At 54.8% G+C, this 22,094-nt stretch overlaps 5 protein-coding genes across 5 annotated transcripts; 4 read left to right on the forward strand and 1 right to left on the reverse strand.

Annotated features, from left to right (window-relative positions):
* Positions 1-231: 231 nt before the first annotated feature.
* On the reverse strand, positions 232-2,601 carry PUNSTDRAFT_55588 (RuvB-like helicase 1). Its single transcript, XM_007388341.1, has 8 exons — positions 2,305-2,601; positions 2,005-2,224; positions 1,806-1,933; positions 1,622-1,735; positions 1,410-1,560; positions 1,196-1,350; positions 832-1,133; positions 232-756 (listed from the first exon to the last, which is right to left on the reverse strand). The coding sequence occupies exons 1-8, from the start codon at positions 2,482-2,484 to the stop codon at positions 618-620; spliced, it is 1,389 nt and encodes a 462-aa protein (XP_007388403.1). The 5' UTR covers positions 2,485-2,601; the 3' UTR covers positions 232-617.
* Positions 2,602-6,780: 4,179 nt separating this feature from the next.
* PUNSTDRAFT_128368 (DnaJ-domain-containing protein) lies at positions 6,781-8,878 on the forward strand. The gene is made up of 4 exons (XM_007388342.1): positions 6,781-7,042; positions 7,101-7,536; positions 7,628-8,359; positions 8,435-8,878. Exons 1-4 carry the CDS (start codon positions 6,862-6,864, stop codon positions 8,748-8,750), a joined length of 1,665 nt encoding a protein of 554 aa, XP_007388404.1. The 5' UTR covers positions 6,781-6,861; the 3' UTR covers positions 8,751-8,878.
* A 3,289-nt stretch (positions 8,879-12,167) lies between these two features.
* On the forward strand, positions 12,168-13,220 carry PUNSTDRAFT_76673 (NAD(P)-binding protein; the record flags this gene model as incomplete). The annotated part of the gene is made up of 2 exons (XM_007388343.1): positions 12,168-12,877; positions 12,938-13,220. 2 exons carry the CDS (start codon positions 12,168-12,170, stop codon positions 13,218-13,220), a joined length of 993 nt encoding a protein of 330 aa, XP_007388405.1.
* A 679-nt stretch (positions 13,221-13,899) lies between these two features.
* Positions 13,900-15,091, forward strand: PUNSTDRAFT_55590 (uncharacterized protein). Its single transcript, XM_007388344.1, has 5 exons — positions 13,900-14,108; positions 14,179-14,281; positions 14,339-14,399; positions 14,466-14,586; positions 14,680-15,091. The coding sequence occupies exons 1-5, from the start codon at positions 14,055-14,057 to the stop codon at positions 14,911-14,913; spliced, it is 573 nt and encodes a 190-aa protein (XP_007388406.1). The 5' UTR covers positions 13,900-14,054; the 3' UTR covers positions 14,914-15,091.
* A 5,009-nt stretch (positions 15,092-20,100) lies between these two features.
* On the forward strand, positions 20,101-21,377 carry PUNSTDRAFT_146522 (uncharacterized protein; the record flags this gene model as incomplete). Its single annotated transcript, XM_007388345.1, has 5 exons — positions 20,101-20,632; positions 20,684-20,718; positions 20,765-20,887; positions 20,938-21,125; positions 21,173-21,377. 5 exons carry the CDS (start codon positions 20,101-20,103, stop codon positions 21,375-21,377), a joined length of 1,083 nt encoding a protein of 360 aa, XP_007388407.1.
* Positions 21,378-22,094: the final 717 nt, after the last annotated feature.

The raw sequence follows: 22,094 nt of genomic DNA on the forward strand, positions 1-22,094 counted from the left end.
GCTGGAAGGAATTGTGGCGCATTTTCTTGCGCAAACTCTGTCGCAAGCCGGGCGCGCCGAGAGACAATCCCATCATCTCAAAGAATCCCCCTTCGAGGATCTCAGGTCCGACAGCATCCCCCCCGCCCCCAGGACGGCGATCACGCTAAAGGAACGACACCTCGTGCCGCTCACCTGCAGGTTCCCAATCGCTGTGCGGGCGCAAGCCCCTCATGTCCGAGTACCATTCAACGTCCACGTCGAGTTCATGAGCGATCTCATGGCAATGGCATCGCGAAGCACGGGTCAGCTGAGCATACATACAAAACAGCGAAGACGCGCAACCCCTTCAAAACCCTGCGTCCACACATGCCCGCGTGCGTGCCGACTTCCCGCTCGAGATCCGCCACGGCAATATCCGCGGGTAGACCGCTCCAGTAACGAAGCGACCCGTCCCACCATCAGCCCCCGCCGGACGGCTCCCCAAGCCGGTGCTCACACCGGACCCAACGAGACCTTCAGGGACGGGAAGATTGAAGCGAAGAGGGGGTTCACCGCAGCGATCGATCGGCTATCCGGCAACCGTGCGCCCACCAAGACCTGACCGACGTACGCGGATGCCATGCGGGGCGAAACGATCACGAGTTGATCATCCCCGCGCTCGTCTTCGCGTCCAGGAAGAGCTCGCCCATCTCGCCAATGTCCTCCGCCTCGATCTGGCCCCGGCCCGCGAGCGTGGCGAGGATGGACGCCGGCGCGAGGAGCTGCAGCGCGTATCTGTTTCCATAACATCTACATGTCAGAGCCCGGCATCGAGAGAAAAAAGCACGAGAGCAAACGATGAGAACGCACCGCAACGAGCTCCGCTCGCCCTCTTCCGCGAGCCGGTCCAGCACGCCCTCGCCAAGCTTCAGCCCCTCGACCGCCGCGCGCACCTGGACCACGCGCGCGACCTGCTCGCGCGTGTATCCCTCCGTCTTGACGATCAGGCACCGGTCGAGGAGGTCGACCGGGATCCCGTGCGGGGCCACGATGTCCGTCGTACCCCGTACGAGCGAGTGGCCGCGGTTGGTGGCGAACACGACCGTCGGCGCCATGGGCGACTCGAGGAGCGCGTTGAGGTACGTGAAGCACTCGATGTCGAGCATGTGCACCTGGGATTTTGTGTCCGAGAACTTCAGAACGGAAAAAAGAGGGGAGGAAGGGCGGGCGTTACCTCGTCGATGAAGACCACGCCGGGGATGACCTCTGCCACGCCCTGGTCGACGTAGCCCTTCACGACCTTGTTCACCTCCCGCCGCAGCTTCTCCGTCACCTCCGTCCGTCCGCTCTTCATCAGGCTGCCCATCACGCTCATGATGTCCTGCCCGCCTGGCCGCGATCGATCAGCAACCCACAGGGCGTGGAACGATGGTCATTGCGTGACCCACCTTGCGGGCGGGCGTTGGCCGCGTCGAGGTCGCCGAGGGTCACGTCTTGCACGAGCTCCTTCCGTTTGTGCACGTCGCCTTTTGGGAGCGGAACGTACGTCTCGGACTCGAGGTCGTACGAGGACGCGTACGCGTCCGAGCGACCTACTCTCTGCGCAGAGCGTGGGTAAGTTAGACGAGGAAGCGAAGAGAGAGAGAGAGAGAACGCTTACCTTGACGGCCCCGGTGTTGGCTTCGATGTAGATCACGTCGCCGACGACGATCTTCTCCTTCAAGATCGCCTCGTAGATGGTGGGATCCAGCCGGAGCTGCTTTGTCCCTTTTACCTAAACATACAGATCAGCTCACCGAGAGACGATGCCGGTGAGAAAAAGAGAAGGGCGTGTCGTTACGTACGGTCTTGAGCCCGACGACGACGTGCGCGATCGTCTTCCCGTACCCGCTAAGCGGATTCTCCGACTCGGTCGGCGTGAGCTCGGTCACCTCGCCCTCGTACACCTCCTTCGTTTCCTTGATCCTCAGCCCTTTGGGAGATAGAAAAGGTAACGATGAGCGACTTTGACATCGAGGATTTTTGGCAAGCGTGAACACGCACCGATCGCGCGCCGGAACGCCTCCGCGAGCACCTCGGTCTTCTTCACCTCGGTGCTGTACACCTCCGAGCCGACCATGGGGCAAAACGGCACCTTCGCGCCGAGCTCCTGCGAGATCGCGAGCGCGAGCGCGGTCTTGCCGGTGCCCGGCGCACCAGCGAGGAGCAGCGCGCGTCCGGAGAACTTGCGCGACTTGATGAGGTCCACGACGACGCCGCACGCCTGGTCGACCGTGGTAAGCCCGATGGTCAATATAACGCTCGCGTTCCCGCAGAGAGTTGAGAGCGAAGTGAGATACGCACCTCTCGCGCGTTGTCTTGACCGATGAATCCCGCTCCATCCGTGCTCGCTAGACCTTCCGCGTCGAGTCCTAGCCCTTTGATGTGCGAGTGGGGCGCTATCCGCGACGAGCGCCCCGCAGAGGCTTGCGAGGGCGGCAAAGGCGCATTGTGCGCGACCGCTTTGGAGGTCGAGGCTTGCATCCTTTCAGGCGGCGGCTATAGCAGGAAAACGCGGGTGATACAGGTTGCCGCAGATATGCGCAAGTGAGAACGCAAAGATGAGGAAAAGCCAGGAGAAGTACACTGGGGCAAGACGAAACGACCGAACGACCACTGCACCACCGCAAACTCAGGTCGACGAGGGCATATCCACGTGACTCACAGTGAACGCCCCTTCGCGCCCCTTCGCTTCGCGACGTTCAGGTTCTCCTTTTCTCTCTTCCTCTGCTTGATCTCTAGCTGACTGAGTGCCGGGCTCTGTTTCTACGCGCTGTGAGGCTAGATACAAGGTTACTTGCCTGAACTATGAGCTCTTCTATGTCGGATCCGGACGGCAAGCGCCCCGGAATCCAGCTGGATCCCCATGTGGCGCACGTCTTGTCGGTTCTCCCGGACGCACAGTTCTTTACCGACGAACAGCAGCCCAAGACATACGAGAGCGTGAAGGAATACACAGCGAGACTGGAGCAACTCCGCGCCGTGGCCCTCGCGTCCCCGCTGTCGCAGATGCTGCCGCACGATCTCCTTCCCGTCGATGCCTGGACTTACTCCTGCCTGTCCCAATCAGAAAGCGCACAGTCTCCCGGTCGACTCGTACAAGATATTATGCAACCAACTTCAGCTTGCGCGGGTATTGCGAAGATCACGCTCCGGGCGGTTATCCGGGTCCATCGCGACGCTCCCTCCCAAGTGTACAAAGGTAGCCTGCAGACCGCATCCGGGGATAACCAGGACGTCTGCGTCAAGGTATATCAACAGAGCCTAGATTACCTCCGAGACTCCTCGTACTTTCGCGAACATTACTGGTGTGGTACCGTTCATAAAGTTGCTATCGAAGCCTGGGCGTACCGCGAGCTGGCATCGCTGCAAGGTAACGAGGGGTTTCCTTCTATATACAGGAATTACTGCTTATCACAGGACGTCATTCGTCTTCGTTTGCAGGCGTGTTTATACCACGTTCGTTAGGCTTATACAAGGTTCGAATGCAGCTTCTTTTGCCTCAGGTCCATTACGCTATTCTGACGCCAGCTACAAGATATGTCTCCCGAACGGCGAACCTTCGATTTCTCATGTGCTGGAATATTTCCCCGGGAGCCCGCTATCTGAGTGGAGGGTAGAAGCAGTGGAGAAACGCCTTGGATGCACGAAATACCAAATGGTGCGCCGGTCTTACGCCCGTATAAATCCTCTAACGACATGATCTGATCGACGTAATAGGTCGAGTATCTCCTCGAACAGATTCACGCCATGCACGTGCTCGGGATCGTCCATGAACATCTATCCCGCAAGAACATCGTCCTGCTGGAGCGACCTCTCGGAGCCGACCCGCGCTCGGCCCTGGCCATCGTCGGGTTCAGTCGCGCTAGGCCATTCAATGGAAAGAACGCGGGCACCGACGGCACCCGGTCAGCATTCCCCCCGCATCTTGCTTATGCACCTCGCGCGCCACGCACGCGGCTGACCCTGCCCCTCTCGCGCCCAGCATGCTCCAGCTTCTGTACGATTGGGCGTATTGTAACCGGGATGGTATCAAAGAATGGTTCGAAGCGCGCGCGTCAGCGAGCCCGCGTCCGCCGTGGCTCGCGATGTTTTCCGGCAAGGGTGAAAAGTCGGTTTTCGTGGCCTGGAACAAGGATTGCCGACTGAGGGAGATCATAGAAGATGACATTGAGAATTACGGGCCTGGGCGACTTATTCATTACCGGGCTTGAATCCGGCTCTCGTAAAAGTGCATTATGCGCTCACTTGCCGCCGTGGATGATGTACTGGCACAGAATTCCGTCCATAATTGCGACCCTGAGGCATCGCCCGCTGCTTGGCTTTACTCGTCCCTGAGGCCCTCGCGACCTTCCTGTTTGTGTGAAGAGGGTGTAGGATAATCATCGGCGGTCATTGGCGTTGGCAGAAACGGTGGAGTGGGGAAAGCGTGAGAAATCGAGTGTCGATGAAAAGAGCGAGCCTGCCGCCAGGCGACAACTCGTAACCCACATCCGCCATGAACCTCGACGCATGGGCCAGTCAGGTTATCAGCACCCTACCTGACAACCGTATCTTTGTAGACCATGATGTTCCGTGTGACGTCCCCTCTGGCAAACGCTACATTGCGGAGCTAAAACGACTGCGTCTACCGTCCACCAATCGCAGGCCTACCCACCAATCGCTCCCTTGTACTCTCCGCTTAAGCAATTCTTGGACTTATTCGCTGCAAAACGTATCCGACCGTGTTCCAACATATCGATATAGACCGACTCTCTTCTCAAGTGACGATCTGACCACCGCCGAGCTTCGAGAAGCGGCTGTCACCCTCAACCAAGTGGTCCGGGCGAAACGCGACACACACGCTCAGGTCTACGGAGGCTTCTTGCATGTCGGTCCTGAACGGCCCCGAGAGGTTTGGGTCAAGATATATCAGCAGAGCTTGTACTCTTTGCCAAATATCGACTTTTTCGACAAAGACAGGAATTGCGACGATGTTGGGTTACGCACCGCTCGTTACGACGCAGGCGTGGAGGCTTGGGCGTACCGCAAGACTTCGCCCTTACAAGGTATGTGATCGTCCTCGTCGTCATTCTTTGAAACTAAACAGAACTTTTCGCATGCCATTTAAGGCTCGTTCATACCTTACTCACTTGGATTTTATGAGGTAACCATCTAGACTTGGTTTCTATAGCAAATGGCTCCTAACAAAATGCTCAGATACACCTTCCGAGCGGAGAAAATTGCGTTGTTCACGTTATCGAGTCTCTACATGGAGTACCTCTGGCTTCTTTCAAACGGCGTGACGACCTAGAACGGCGCTTGGGATATCGCGTGATAGACCTCGTGGGTCATTTTATGCGTCAGATGACGACCATTCTCACCGCCGCATACCGCGCAGGTGGAGAATATGCTGGAGAAAATCCTACTAATGCACGAACTCGGAGTAATACACGAAGACTTGCACCCAAGGAACATCATGCTGCTGCACCAAGACCATAGCCCCCTGCCCTCTATCTGCATCATAAACTTCGTTACGGCAGAGCCGCCGCATCCCTTTTACGACAACGTGCACGCAGATTTGTACTGGTGAGCCTGTGAGCATAGCTTTGACTGTCGTGATGCGAGTAGTGATACGTCTGTAGCTTGTTAGACCTTCTCGAGAGATATCGCGTGCCGATTGGGTGTGTCGAGGCGTGGTACGCGAAGCATGCTTCCTCGCATCCGCACCCTCTATGGCTCTCTTTGTTCACGAGTCAGGGAGGAGAGGGCGGACATTGGGACCACTGGCATGAAACGATACGGGATCGCGAGGAACGAGGAGTATGGAAGTCCCTCGACTATTAGCCTGGAATGAGGCTCGCGTTCAACTTTCGGAGAACGTTTCGATGGTGGATAGGCAGCATGGTAAAGTGCAGGAAAATATCAGACAAAAGGATACCAGATGTACGCGGTTGATGTTTGTAGCCGCCCAAGAGGTCTACCCTAGTCTGTATACCTCATGCACAACCTGGGCGTCGCACATGAGGATATGTCCTGGGACAACATGATCCAACTCCCTGAGACGGTTACAGGGGGATAGAGCACACACGCACTTTCCGCCTTGATCGTGCTTGACTTCGAACTATCTGAGCCGCCGAACCAGGGCAATTGTTCGAAACCGAATGAATCGACGGACGACGTCGATGATCGCGCCGTTCCAGGATGTTTCGCCTTCTGGAATGCTTGCAGGCGCCGGTGTACGAGATAGAGACTTGGTTCGGCGGCCATACCGCTTCCGAGCCGAGACCGGAGTAGTTGACGGTTTTCGACGGGTTCCCGATCGATCTGGTGCTCTACGCGGCGGAACAAGCACATAAGTAGCGCGAAGCATTCCAGGGTGGAATGATAGGAAGGACTCTGTGGAGGTGTCAATACCAGCTAGCTGTCACCGAGCAGGGAATGAGCCAATGGATCGCGCGGGGTTATATGCGCCAGAGTGAAGACTCGTTCGATTGTCGAGCATCGACTCAAGAGCGTACGGGTGAACAGCAGTGAATCTAGATATTATCGTGTATGTAGAGAGCTTTCACAGTGGAATTCATGTCATCAGATCGACCCATTGTTTAGTCTGTTAGCGATGACAGCTCTGAGTAATACGTCAATGGAATGAGGACGAGAGAGACGCCGGAGAGTTGTCGGCTACGCTCGATCACGCATCCGAAGAGTTGGGACCGAGCCTGCGCAGACGCGAACGTGGCGCTCCGTGTTCACCTTCCAAATCCGTCCTCTCGCATTGTCGCTTCGGCAGTATATCCTCCTCCTACTCCTCCTCCTTCATTTCCTCTGTGCTTGTTACTGCGTTATTGCTGCTGCATTGGCTGCTCGGTCCTGCACAAAATAATGCGCCTTCGCGCCCTGATTCTTCCGCTCCTAGTGGCGTTTCTCGCCGGGGCCGACCCCAGCGCAGACGGCACCGGCTCCCTGACACCACCGACACTACAACCTCTGATCAACCGCGCCAACGCGTTGCTCTCAGCGGGCCACTACGCGGATGCAGCGAAGGCTTACTCTGACGCCATCGGTAAGTCTGCCTCATCTCCCCGGTGTGACGCCCTATGCTCATTCAGGACATCGCGCAGAGCAATCCCCGGCAGACTACGTGCTCTACTACAAGCGCGCGACGGCCTACTACTCGACCTCGCGCCACCCGCAGGCGCTCGCCGATTTCCAGAAGGTGCTCGACCTCACCCAGGGCACGTTCGACAAGGCCCTCTTGCTCTCCGCGCGCATCCACGCCAAGGACGGCGCTTTCACCCTCGCGCGTGCCGCCCTCGCCGACTTCAACCGGAAAGTGACCGGAAGCAGAGAGGCGGCGCAACTCGCGGCGGACGTACAGGCCGGGGAGGAGGCCGCGAAAAAGGCGGAAAGGGCGAAGAAGGCGACGCTGTGGACGGCGTGCGTGGAAAGCGCGAGCGAGGCGTTGGCGGTCGCGAGCCATAGTGCGGAACTGCGCGAGATGCGCGCGGAGTGCGCGATCGCGAGCGGGGATGTCGAGCTCGCCGTCGGAGACCTCACGTACGTCCCTTTCCCTTCCCTTTTCCCTTCCCCCCTTCCCGCTTTGCTTCCCGCAACCACATATCGCTGACATGCGCATCCTTGTCCACAGACGTCTGACGCACCTCACCTCGCCCTCGCCCGACCTCCTCATGCACATCTTCCGCCTCACCTACTTCCTCACCCCCTTCTCCCCCGCGGACCCGCACCCGGCCGCGCTCAACACGCTCAAACAATGCCTCCGCCACGACCCAGACTCGAAACCGTGCAAATCCGCGCACCGGCTCGTCAAATCGCTCGACAAGTCCTTCGCCAAAGTCGACTCGCTCCTCGCCGGCGAAAACTGGCGGGGCGTGGTCAACCACGTGGTCGGCGTCGGCGCCGCCGCCGAGAAGACGTACCCGGGCGCGGAGCTGCTGAAGACGTTCGAGGAGCTGCTCGCGGAGCATTTCCCGCCGGCGTCGAAGGACGCGCTGCACGTCGAGGCCGCGCGCGCGTCCCCCCGCCGCGCGTACCTCCTCCGCGCCGCGTGCAAAGCCTACGTCGGGCTCAACCGCGCCGCCGCGGGCGAGGCGCACTGCTCCCGGCTGCTCGCGATGGACGGGCGCGCGGAGGACGTGGACGGCCTGATCGGGATGGCGGAGGCGCACGCGGCGCGGGAGGAGTGGGAGGAGAGCGTGCGCGTGCTGGAGAAGGCGTGGGAGGCCGGCGGGAGGAGCGACCGGAACGTGATGCAGAGGCTGCAGAAGGCGCAGAGGCTGTTGAAGCAGAGTCGGGCGAAGGATTATTACAAGGTGCTCGGCGTCGCGCGCGACGCGGACGAGAAGACGATCAAGCGGGCTTAGTGCGTTTTTTTCTTTGCGCTTTTGACATCCTCGAGGAAGATGACCGTTCGCTGATGGTACGCTCTTTGGTGCAGCCGGAAAGCGACGCTAAAGGCGCACCCGGACAAGGGCGGCTCGGAGGCGCAGATGGCGGCCGTTAATGAGGCGTATGAGGTCCTCTCCGACCCCGAGCTCCGCCGTCGATTCGACAACGGCGACGACCCGATGGACCCGACCTCAAACCAAGGTGGACATCCATTCCAGCAGGGTGGGAACCCCTTCGGCGGTGCCGGAGGGCATCCGTTCGCCCAGTTCTTCCAGCAGGGCGGCGCGCCAGGCGGAGGCAGCTTTTTCGGTGGCGAGGGGTTCAATTTCAGGTTCCAGCATGGGGGAGGAGGCAGGGGGCATTGAGGTGGTGGAGCCCGAGGACCGGAGTGGAGGAGGGGGAGGAGGTAGAGTCGGCGATGGACGTATACGACCATCAGCTATGTATTTTGTACCACGATATCTCAGCGCTGCTTATATACGCTCATCTTCAGAGGACGCTCGCGTGCCCGCGTCATGTAGGAGAAAAAAGGTTGCGTACGGCGCACCGTAACCAGTTTCTCGATTACAACGGTGGTACAATACTTTTCACTGGTGGATCACGACCGGCATTTTGCTGTCCGCTTGTTCGCTGTCCAGTGCAGGGGAGGCACAGAAGGGTGGCCGTGGCTCCTGTGGGGCGTGCGAATTTTTGTTCTTTGTTGTATAAAAGGCCAGTATGTGGCAATCGCCCCCGTATTCCTCTCTTCTGCATCTACCTCGACTACCTCCCGCCCTCGTCGCCTATAATCATCATGTTGCCTTGTCATGTCATGTATCCGCAAACGTCGCTAACCATGCCCAGCCTCTGGATATTACCGATGGACCGATGCCGCTCGACAACAGCCTACGCCACATAACGTGTCGACCTTCTCTAGGTCTCTGTGAGCTCTGTCTTTCACTTTCACGGCATCGAGGTATCTGACAATAGCTATTACACGCCTATAGCCGCTCGACCCTCTTCAAGAACGATCTCGTACACCGTGTAGGGCCGTTGCGCCACATGAAGATCGCGACCATTGTGCCTCACCCCTGGCCTCTTGGTAAGCATCGACTTTACGGGTTACGGACTCAGCATTGACCGTGGACGTACCGCAGCCGAATGACCGAAGGCACGCCGCTTCCATCAATTCGATCGCCACCTGCGCCACACAAGATCCTCAAGCCATCGTACCTCAAGTTGGACTGTCTGCTACCGGTGTGACATCAAGACCTTCCTCAAGTATAGTGTCCTCAAGTCCTCAAGAGCATCAATACTCCTCAACGCCTGGAAGAAGATGGTTCTGGTCTCTTGGCTCCTTGGCTCCTTGGCTCCTTGGCTTCCTGGCTTCGACCCTCAAGCACTCGCAATGCCTCAAGAGACTTTTCCTTTAGAATGTGGCCCTTCTTAGACTATGTTTCGGCGCTGTTATGCTTTGGCTTGGTACGTCTGGCGACACCACAAGACATCAAGACCATCAAGGGTTCGACAAGGGGCCGCGGTAACCATCGACAAGAAGATCGGCGAAGGCTTACGCAAGATCATCAAGCTCAACCTCAAGCAACCTCAAGCATCTAGTCGACGGCGTACGGGCAATGTGTGTGATTCAAAGACCAAGATCAAGCGGCATGTTTCTCTCGGCGATCGTTCTGACTGGCTTCAAATCATGGCAACATCTGGCGCGAGGAAGAGGCTGGCGAGATTTTGGTGGCGACGACTGACTCTTGGCGGTTATTATAGCGTACCCCCCGGTGAACGATCAGCAAATCGTGCGACCCTCAACCTCCTGAAGACGAAATGCCTTTTCTACCGACACTTACGTGAGCCGCTTCCTGCTCATATTCTCGTATTCTTCCTCGTTGCTCAGCGTAGACTCACAGCCGCACAAACTGAAGATCCTCCGCCCGCCCGTGAGTGCTTCCCGTCTGTGGTGTCCGATCGCCTTCCAGCATGCTCCACGTCGGCCGTCTGAGCGGACTCCTTCGGGAGAGCCAAAGACCAGACTGGTCATAATTTTTCGTCATACCCTCGGCTTTCGCGGCCGTTTTTTGTTTCGCTCGCTACGCCGTTCAATGTATAATGCACGGAACAGGCATCGCAGCCCGCTTTGTGCGCGGCCACGATGACCTCGCATCGCTTTCGCATGTATGCAAATGCCATAGAATGCTTTCGATCCATCCCGATGGCGTGAGGCTTTAGCTCAAGCTACCGATTGAGATTAGGGACAATGAAGCGGCTGCCTTCATCCGAAGAATGGAGGTCGGCGATACTGCCATGCAAGCAAGAACTCAATATCGCGCCAGGCGGTCGAGCATGTTGTTATGCGCGAGAGCGTGCAGTTTGTACATAATGGCACTGTCAGACGCCCCGGGCGTTTTCTTTCCAAACCCTTCTCATATTCCACATCTTGAAATATGCGTCATCTGCATCCTGAGCGCAAAACATCGAAAGCCACTCCGGGCGTGGGGTTGACGTAGCGTGACGCATATACCATTCTTCAATATCCTTCAATAGAGCTGATTTACAGCCAATAATATTTATCTACGGAAACTTCGGTCAACTTGCTTCTCCACCAATGAGAGGCCGCGAATTGAATTCGTCGCTAATATTTATCAGCTGCAAATCAGCTCTAATGGAACTTCGAGATTTCGTAGGAGTTCCGTAACGCTGTCACCGACTAAGCCTGCACAGTTTTTATAGACTTCTATAGCACAGTTTACGCCATCGTGAAACTGAGTGCCTTCATCGGAAGGTTCAGCCCGTACCCTCGTCTATGGCGCAGCTGCAGGGCCCGATTCCCATGAAGGCTACCTGCCGGACTGCAAGCTCAGTCCTACGGGCGGTCTCACCAAAGGCGAACCGGGAAAGAAATTGCAGCAGCAGGTGTGGAACGAGCTCCGAGGCAAGCTTGAGGCTGTCAAGCCCGGAGTGACGACGTTGTCCTGATCCAACCCTCTCTTTATCCTTCGGAGCTCTCACGCCATCGGAACACGAGAACGTCCGGGAAACTGTATTATAGAATTTGGATGGCTACGACCCGGAGCTACGTGTCTTGTACTATGTTATTCGGTGATGATCTTTACTTCCTTGATCGCATTGGACACGGTGCCTTCGGGGAGATAGTGGTGCGACGATGTTTCTTCCGAAAAGTCGCGCGATCACTTAATTCGCAGTTTCGTCTACTTTCAGCTCTACATTTCGGTGCTCTGGGAATCATGTCTGCAACTGCAACTTTCATGATCTACATAGTATGGCTGACAGCCTGGTGATACGTATTGTGAGCAGTGCGTAGCAGCCTGTAGTAATGACATTGTACTGATGAGTCATCCTTTGAGATAGTGTCACCGAACTGCGTCGGCACTTGGGGGGAATAATATGGGCCGTTCCTGTTTAGGTATGGTATGGTATGGGATTAGGGATCTAGGCTCATAAGTAATCTACCACCACCGTTGGCGATTAATAAATAACTGATCAGTGATTCGCTCACCCGTGCGTATTGACGTGCGGTGCGGCAACCGGTTGTCCCGCTATTGGGACCGCGCCGGAAATATACCTACCTACCTACCGTGAGAAATCAACCACAGGTTGCGTCCCTCGCGTGTACCTCGTCGTGCTTTGTCATTACTCGAATGCTTGCGCGTTTCGCCGACGTCGACGCGTCTCCCCGGCACGCAATCCTAGGCAAATCACCGATTTGTGATCATACATCCTGGATCGCTACTTGAGAGCATGGACGTGTCGGTGAATTTAGACGCGTCGCCGCTATGTCTTTCCTGGTCACCTTCATTGACCGTCAATTCGTCCACAACCGCCCTGCGGAACCCACATTCTCCTTCGAAGGCCAGACCGTCATCGTCACAGGAGCGTCATCTGGCTTGGGCCTCGCTGCGTCTCAAAAGTTCATCGAACATGGCGCGTCCTCCGTCATCCTCGCCTGCCGCGGACTACCCAAGGCCGAAGCCGCCGCCGACGCCATCCGCAAATCCACGGGCTGCGATGCAAGTCGCGTTCGCGTCATGCACCTCGACTTAAGTTCCTATGCGTCCGTCCTCGAGTTCGCCACCCGCGTCACCGAGGAGCTCCCCCGGCTTGATGTGCTCTTGCTCAATGCGGGCGTGACGCCCTTCTCATGGGCGACAACGGAGGGGAACGAGGAGACCGTCACTACCAACGTCGTATCTCTCGCGCTTCTCGCGCTTCTCCTTCACCCCAAACTTTCACAATCGGCGAAGGAACACGGCGGATATGCTCACATCACCGTGACCGGTTCGGAGATGTACAGATACGCAAAGTTCGAGGAGCGCGACAAGGCGGGAAAGGACGGGATCTTCGCAGCACTGGCAGATGAGAAGCGATCGAACCTATCCGACAGGTACAATACATCCAAGCTCCTCGCGCTGTTCGTTGTGAAGCAGATCGCTGCGCTCTCGCCCGTGGCCCAGAGCCGTGTCATCGTAAATAGCGTTTGCCCGAGGTGAACACGTCCTCGTTAACTCTCCGGCTCGCCGCGCGACTGACCTACCCGCTTATATAGCTTCTGCATGAGTGACCTCGCTCGTGGATATGGCCCCCTCAACCCCGTCACTCGCGGCTTGATGCGTGTGGTAGCCCGACCGACCGAGGTCGGAGCCCGCGTACTTGTCTACGGTGCTGGAGCTGGTCCTGAGACTCACGGCGCTCACCTTCCGGATTGCAAGCTTATTCCTACGACCGCCCTCACTGAGGGTGACGCGGGTAAAGAGTTGCAGCAACGCGTGTGGGAGGAGCTGCGAGTGAAGCTTGAGGCGGTCAAGCCCGGAGTGACAAACTTGAGTTGATTGCTTTCGTTCGGAAGTAAACAACTGCTTTCCTCTCTACACTCTAGATTTATCGGTTACCTAATTGTGGGGACAGCCTTTTCTGCGAGCTGGCCTTGCGAATGCAATGCCCTGGCTTCATACGCCCTCGTACCATTTTTGACACGACCGAGTCCGGCGTAGTCATATCAAGCCCGCACAGATGGGTTGCAGTCTCCCGGACAATTCAGCGATCCTTGACTTGGCGCTGTTCAAGACGGGATATGCATCGAGTACAGGAATCGCCGCATCCGGGCTATTTGGGTCTCATTTCGCTTCCTATTCCGGGCTTGATGTACCGTCCATTCTTATGCGGAAAGCACTGGCCTCCATGCGAGAAATATACCATGTTGCCTCGCTAGAGAATCGAAAAGCCTGGTCAGCCACCGAAAGGCCAAGATGAAACATCTGAGTACCTGACAAGTTGTGTCCATCACATAGTCGAGCGTAATATCAAGGTTCCGTGTTGTTCAATTGAGTACAGTCTAGCCATACTGGGCCTACAGATTGTCGCAAGAGTACCAAGTGAGAGGCAGCTTCTGATATCTTTCCTGTGATCGAACCGTACAAGCGTGTTCCCACGGTGCTCAGTTTATCCTCTTCCTCAAGCGCCCAGGGTCGTGGCAACGGCGACCGGGGCCTTTTCGCCTCTCCATTCGTTGCTCTAGCCTAGCATCGAGCTCTTTGCCGACATGCCCGACAATCCGCCCTCTCTTTCTCTCTTCCACCATCGCTCTGCCCGGTCTGCGGGGAGGACTGTGTATCGATAGTACCCTCGCTCTTCCTGGTCGCTCGACGCGCAGTGAAGTTGCAGCAATGGTCCTCCGGCTAAACGCCCCGCGGCTCCGTATCGGCTCGTACATTGTTCTCGTGCGTACTTGATCTCTCATCTTTGCGGCCTGTTTCTGACTTGGTCGCCGTTGCGCGGTGCTGGATGTAGTGGGTGTTCTCGTTCATCCTGTTCTGCCTATGCGCGGCCAGGCTGCACTACACCACGAACTTGCCCAAGGGCGATACCCTGAACGGCGGGCGGGACTTCTTCGGTGCGCGCCCATCACTCTCGGATCATCTTTGGTGTCAATGCTGACTTCCACGCGCAGACAGCGTCGTCGTGGAGATGCTCGTCTGCACGCTGCTTGCGTTCGGATTTATTCCCTTCGTGTTAGCACACATTTCATTTCATCGCCCTTTCAGATGGCTAGACTCATGGAGATCTCTTCATTTTAGGCTCAACTTGATCGATGCCTCGCGCTGGTTCGACCACCCGCTCGCCACGCCCGTCAACATCGAGGCCGCTGCACTCTCCATCCTCAACCTCATGTGGTTCGTTGGTGCTGCCATCACTAGCGTACGTCCCGCTTCCCCCTCCCTCCGCACTCTTTTCACTTACACCCCTCTCCTCTGCTTCATTCCTACCTCCCGTCGGATTCCTATCCTACAGAGCACCTTTGGCGACCTCACCTGGTGCGACCCGCTGTACGAAGCCTGCCGGGTCCTCACCGCACTCCAGGCGTTCGCCTGGCTCTCTTGGGTTGTGCTCTTCGCACTCCTCGCACTCGCCTTCGTCGGCCTCTTACGCGCCTCGCGCGCTGGCGCGCCGCACCGGATGTCCGACAACGTCGACAAGTCGCTCCCTGCGGAGCCTAAGGGGCCTGAGTTCATCTCAGTCGTCTAACCTTGGGCATTGTTCTTCTGTTCTGCCGTGTTATTCTGTATTGCCTTCTTTCATTCTCTCTGTCAGTCGCTTCTCGGCTCGGGCCGCTTTACGCATTGCATGTTCACGAGGTCGCGAAGATCTCTACAGCTGTCGCATCTGCTTGTATTATGTTATCGAGATCTTCCTCGAGATACAATGTAATCTCGCTGTACCTCGTCGTTCTATCCTATTATTTGCGAACTTTGCAGTACACGTGCCCCAAACTTCAGCATATCCACGGGCCTCTGAGTATCGGGACTGTCAAAACATTCGAAGCTATCTTTCCCCCCAACCGAGTAAGTTGGACCAGGGTATGGCAAATCCTCTGACGCATCATATGTCGACCTCGCATCAGCGGCGGCCGCCATTTCCGGATTCCGGTCGTCCTGGTTCGAGCACGATAACTGCCAGATAGCTTTGGTGTCCAGCACGTGAGGCAACGTCTCCCAGAGTGGTTTTGCAAGGGCAGCTGTACGACGACGCTCCAGCTTGTCTATATAGCGCAGGCCTCTTTGATAGTCCTGAGGAGAGTTCTGATCAAGGAAGAACTTCTCTCGAGGCAGGTTCTTCAATGCATGTTGAACGTCGGGATGGACGTACATGCTGGTAGGAAGACAGGCGCGTGACGTAGCCGATTCTGAACTGAGCACCAAGGACTCGGAGCCACAGCAACAATACGCCTCGAAATCGAGGGCTTCTGTACTATAATCGTCGAAGGTATGTTGACGAAAGCTCATATAGACATGCACGAAAGTTGCCCATAGCTGTTAGCAAGCAGCGCAGGCGATGCGCGGTGGGCGGTGGAAGTAATAAAAGCATAGCCATGAGTGGCGGAAGCAAGAGAACATGCATAATTCAAGCCCTGTTCAGCGTTCGTTCGAGCTTACCATCCTTCGGCAGATCGTGGTTCTCGAGTTGTGACGAATGATTGCAGTAGTTTCTGCCTCGCAACTGAGCTCGAGGAGCTACGTACAGTGAACCTCGGCAACGTCGGCGTCAACTTTCCGCTGGACGAGGCGGACGCTGCACTGGTGGACGAAGGTGATATGTTTTCGGCAATGGTGGATCGAAACCGTGCAGTGTATGAATTAAGATACACCAACAAAGTCTTTGTCAATTCCAGAAGAAGACTGCTTCGATGACAACAATGACTGTCCAGAGATATGACGCAGCGCGCCCCAAACTGCGGCCATCGAAGCTTGGGCTTACCGTCAACTAAAATCGTTCCAAGGTACGCAAGTACGAATCATACCCGGCCCGCATCTGAACTGTCTCTAGGATCCCTGATCCCTTACTCATTTGGCTCCTACAAGGTTGTTCACTCTCATTTCTCAATGATGACTGTGCTGATGAACCACCAGATTCGCTTGCCAAATGATGAAATATCCATTGCGCATGTTCTGGAGTATCTAGATGCTATGCGGCTATCCGAGTTGGATGGGATCACTATCGAGCAGCGTAGTCGCTGTGATATCTTTGACGTCGTGAGTCTTTTTTTTGCATTTTGCCTCATATCGTGCGATTGACTTCTGCAAAGATCGATGACCTACTGTCAAAACTGCATCAAATGCACACAATGGGTGTCGTACATAGCGATATAAACTGGTATAACGTCATGTTGATCCGACAGATTCCAGGCGACAATCCGACGGCTGCGGTTGCAGTGATTGATTCCAACCTGTCTCAACCTTCGGAAGAAAGCAACGAGTTTCACCGTGACGACACCTTACAGTACGTGATCGCATTCCGTGTACAGTGTACACATACTTACTCGGTGTTAGTACCATGGGGCTTCGTCTAAAGCTCAAAGTGCCAATGAAGTATATCGAAGTATGGTGTATGCGTTGCACTATATCAACGCCATGTCCACAGTGGTTTCCGATGTTCTTTGCTCACGGCGACGACAACGCGTACTTCAAGGCATGGCAGATGAGGACGCATTGGCTAGAAAATGAGATGTCTAGTGGTGCCACAAACAGAACTAGCAATACAGCGCTGCATATATGGAATTAAGCGAATGGATAAGAGTTTCCGCTTCTGGCACGTACAGCCGAAAGTACTAGTAGGGAGCTGTATCCGTCTTACGTGGCCCTGATATATCGATAAAGAGTTCTAGAGATAGGCTAAGTATTGGATATGGCTTGAGGGTTTCCGGTACAGCCAACACTAAGTCTAATAAAAATTAGGATTATGAGCTCAATATTCTCACCTTCCGCACCGTTAGACGCAGTAAAATTGAGCCCGCACTAATTAGTTGCGGGCTCCCGGCCAACTCAGCCACTCGTTGAAAGGGTAAGACAGGCTATATACATCGAGGACAGGAATAATTTATCTATTGACATTCACATCGTGATACATCCCCGTTGTGTAAGCTATCAGTTTGCGATCTCGCTCACCGAAAACTCGATATAAGATATGTATGAAGATTGGAACAAGTTGTGTCCATCCCATAGTCATGATCAGGCTCGATGGCAGGTTTGGTGTTGTTCAAGTGGTCCGCAACTAAGTACTTGCGGTTTGTGATACATTCTTTCCCGCGGTACTCAGCTATTCTCTCGTGTTATTATTCCAGGGTCTTTTCATCGGCTGCCGGGGTCTTTTCTCCTCCTCCATTCTTTGCTCCAGCCCATCACCGAGCCGCTCACCGACATGCCCGACAATTCACTCTCTCTTTCTCTCTTTCATCGCGGTACCCAGTCTGCGGGGAGGATTGTGTATAGATAGTACCATTACTCTTCGTGGTCGCTCGACGGGCAGTTGTATTTCAATCACGGTCCTCCGGCTGGACGCCCTACGAACTCGTCTCTGCTGGTACATTATTCTTGTGAGTGTCTGATCTCTCATCCCCTGCGGCCTGTTTCTGACTTGGCAAACATCGCGCGATGCTGAATGCAGTAGGTGGTCTCGTTCATCCTGTTCTGCCTCTGCGCGGCCAGGCTGCACTACACCAAAATTTACCTAAGGGCGATACCCTGAACGGCGGGCGCGGCTTCTTCCACGGTGGCGTTCATTTCGGGGGAATTTCCCCAGCGCATGAGGTGAAAGTCGCCTTTCACCCGCAAATCAGATGAACAGTGTGGAGTGCGGGTGAAATGGATTCGTCCGGAAGTGAGGTGATTGAGATCTAAACACCACCACATTGACCTCTGCAGCGACTCTACCTGCATGTACCATGCATTTGTCGTTTGGGGTATCGAAAGGAGAGTCGCACTCTGTCGCTGCCGTTCCATTCATAAGACGATAACGATAACTATCCGCATAGCCCTACTTATTACAGGTCAAATTTGTGATCTTTAAGTGCCATCCATATGAAGAAGGCGGTGAGCTCCCTGGTCGACAGTTCGCCGTCTGCGGCAATAGGTGAGGACTCGGTGCGCTCGCTGAACGTTGCAACAACTTGACAATGATGCTCCATCCTTCCGTCTATTCTATTCAGCTTGCCGATCTTGGCGTTCTTGCGATTATAAACCTTGAAATCTCTGACGTTTGCTGTCTGGCCCATACCCCAGCAATGGCCATCCCAGGCCATGCCGACAACCACTCGACTATCGCCATGGAGAATATAAGGCACCTTTTTCCCAAAGACATACCTAAACACAAGGAATCGTTTTGGAAGGCATTGGAGCTACAAGTGATGAACTTACTTGCGGAGTTGCGGCGTTGAGGAGGCAAGCCGACCGTAAGTGTGATAATAAAGTTGCGAAACTTCCAGTTCTCCCTCTGCTTGTTCCGAGGTAAAAACCAAATCAGACTTCAAGAAACCGAGCGCCTGTGATGCATTTACTATGGTATCTTGAGTCGTATAAAACCTGCATATATACCTTATCCTCCCATAAAACAAGAGGCATTGCATCGCGGTCGAATTTCAGAGTTGTTGGATCCCAATGTTCGTCAGGAACGCCTTCACCTCGATGGAGCATGATGGCATGATCGACAGTATCACCACTCGATTCATCCGTGCAATATTCTCCTCGATAACTGAGACGTGCACGCTGGTCATCTCCAGTCTTCCTTAAATGATGTTGAAGCCAGTCATCCATAAGATGCACCACCGGGTGCAGAACGTTGACAGTAGTCCAAGCCCTGGTATCAAAGGCTCATTACTTTGGGGACATGAACAAAAGCGTAGATTTACATACTTGACGTCGCCTTCGGAGACTGAGTCTTTATTTCTTAAGGCCTCAAAGCTTATAACCTTCCCAGACTCTTGCTCATAGCGACGTAATGAGCTTCGAAACTCTTCTATGGGCCAAACTGGCTTGCGAAGGAAAATCTTGTCCTTCATAAACAAGTCCGTAGTGATGGCTTGCGATGACGAGTAAGATTTCTTGGATTCTGCGTCGCTGAGACCGCGGCATGATTGAAGGCGCTCTCCCAGAAGACGCGATGGAAGCTTGACGGACTTCGCTGCCTTCGTGAAATTCTGTGCTCTAGCTGCTATGTGCTGGCTGTTCTTGGTGTGAGCATGCAGACGTTCGAGAAGCGGTACAACGTAGTCCAAATCTGAGTCGGTCAGGCTGAAGAGCGCGTCCACTAGCTTTTGATTGCCAGACGAGGCTCGTACAGCGCTTTCCAGGGATTCCATAGTGTATGAATGTGCGGAGAGAGGATGTCAACCGTCGACGCCACACGGTCGAATGCGTGGCATAAGTCCCCCTTTTGTTCTTCAACCAGAAATATCCCGTTTACATCCGCATGCAGACAGCATCAGCTCATCATGATGACTCATTATTTCTTCGAACAGTGACGCGTTCTAGCTGTGTAGACTATGAGAAGGCAACGCCACACAGCTGGAAACAAGGCCCATGATTATGGCTTTTCGGGGTGATGTAGTAGCAAGAATGCTATACCCCACAGCGCAAAGTAGCTATCGGGCAGACGCACCGCGGTCAAGCCGCCGTAGGCCATTCTCCACCTCTTCGGCAACACCGTGACGGGTACCTCAAGATTTAGACGAGCGGCGATGCTTTGCTCCAACTGAGATAAAACATGCATGATCAGCTTATCTCAGTGCCCAGTGCAGTACAATAAAGAACGTTTTAGGTACTTGTACAGTGACTGGATCGCTCTCTGTGAAGACCGATGAAGATGCCAAGGACTCATTCCCACGACTCATCGTGCCGGACTCAGCACGTCTCCCACGCCCACCCCAGCTTCCATCCAACCATGATGTACGACGACGAGGTCGATGTTGCTCTCCAATACCTTCCGCGGCCACAGTTCTTCGTACAGACTCTCCCCCAAAATCTCGAAGATGGTAAACGATTCATCGAAGACCTGAAACAGCTTCGTATCGTGGCCATGACTCAGCCCATGTTCGAGTTGCTGCCTTGCGACTTGAGCGTGGTAGATATCTGGGCTCATCCCCAGAAGCTCGACCGCGATGCATCATATCGATACCGCCCTCGCCCCTTTGAAGATACACAGCTTGCTGCTGCATCGCCCGGAAACACTGTCATCACGCTCAAGAAACCCATTCGCACCAAGGTCGACACGCACTCCCAGGTCTACAAAGGTGATATGCGCATCGGTTCCGAAAAATCGCGGGAGGTATTCGTCAAGATATATCAACAGAGTCTTCGTGGTCTGCCAGAGGAACGTTGCTTCGATGACAACACCTGGCCCGTGCTGTGGCGACATGCAGGGAGCAGCGCAGCTCTGGAAGCATGGGCCTATAACCAGCTGACGGTGCTCCAAGGTACTCAACCCTGATATATACCGTGCCAGAATTCAACTGACTAATAGACAGGGTCCATGATACCGTATTCGTTTGGCTTCTATAAGGTGGCTTACCCACACTGGATTGATATTGCGACTAACGGACGCCTAGGTTGAATTGCCACACAAGGAGGTGTCCATCGTGCATGTTCTGGAATATCTCGACGGAGCGACGCTGCGCGAGACCGATCGCATCACCATCGAGAAACGTCTAGGCTGTAGTCTCCTACACGCTGTGAGTCGCATTGATAGATATGTGGCGGCGCGTGTCTGACTATTTTTAAGGCCGAATATATAATGCCCAGACTGTATCGCATGCAGAGATTGGGCATCATACACGGCGATCTTGATATGCGTAACATCATGTTACTGCGATCAATCGCTGTTGAAGACCCTCGGTCAGCACTCGTCATAGTCGACTTCAACGAAGCTCAACCGTCAGGTGACGGCAACGACTTCATGGACGCGCTCGAGTAAGTATCTGTACGACGTAAAGAATCTGCTCATCATTCTGTCCTAGTTTGTTGGCCCTTCTTCGAGAGCTCGGTGTGCACATTAACGACATCGAAGGCTGGTATCTGCGCCATGCGAATTCAAATCCTCGTCCGGAATGGCTAGCGATGTTCGGAACCCGTTTGCGCGATGACATATACTTCACGTTATGGATGAGGAGGATGCGTATAGAAGAAAAGGACTTGGAGATTCACGCGCGGATAAAATCATAATGGGGTCGTATCCTTATATCCTCGGTATTCGTAGCAAGGATGACCTCGCGTGACTCATGACCTTGATTCGTGGATAGTCTCGGCATTGATGCGATATGACTATTGCAAAGTCGCTGCCTACTCCTCGAGGTTTTATGCCTGGAGAGGGTATGGCTAGCGGCCACGACACCAAGTTTGAAGCCAGCGATAGGCCTTCGTTCCTCGCACGTCTTCCTTCGCGGGCGCTAAACCCCGTCCAAGCTAGAGCGCATAGAAATCTGAGCTATGCGATATGATACCATGATGAATGACGTCTGTACATGCACACACGTCCGCAAAATGGTGAGGTCAACGATATCAATCTCATTCCAGCATTCACATATTGAACCTACGACAGATATCGCACTTCCGTTTTACTCGTGTTATCTCGACGGTCCCGAAGACACCCCGAGTGGTTTGCGTCGACCAGGTGGATGTCGTCGGTGCGTGAGCGTTGTGCTGGTGGGGAAGCGCTAAACTCGAGGAGCGTCCATCTAATGGAACCAGTGTTAGGTAAAAAATAATCTGAATGCCTGCACCAGTCAGAGGTGGATGGTCTAGAGGCTGTCTCTGGCACATAGGCGACAACACTTCTAGTTCTGCAAAGATGGAAGCAAAGGATGGCTGGTTGATTGATCATATACATGCTGGATACAGAGCATTGTCTGCGCTGTCTTATGGTCAACGATCTGGGGTGAG

The sequence above is a fragment of the Punctularia strigosozonata genome (assembly GCF_000264995.1).
Source record: "Punctularia strigosozonata HHB-11173 SS5 unplaced genomic scaffold PUNSTscaffold_18, whole genome shotgun sequence".
In the NCBI taxonomy this organism is placed as follows: domain Eukaryota; kingdom Fungi; phylum Basidiomycota; class Agaricomycetes; order Corticiales; family Punctulariaceae; genus Punctularia; species Punctularia strigosozonata.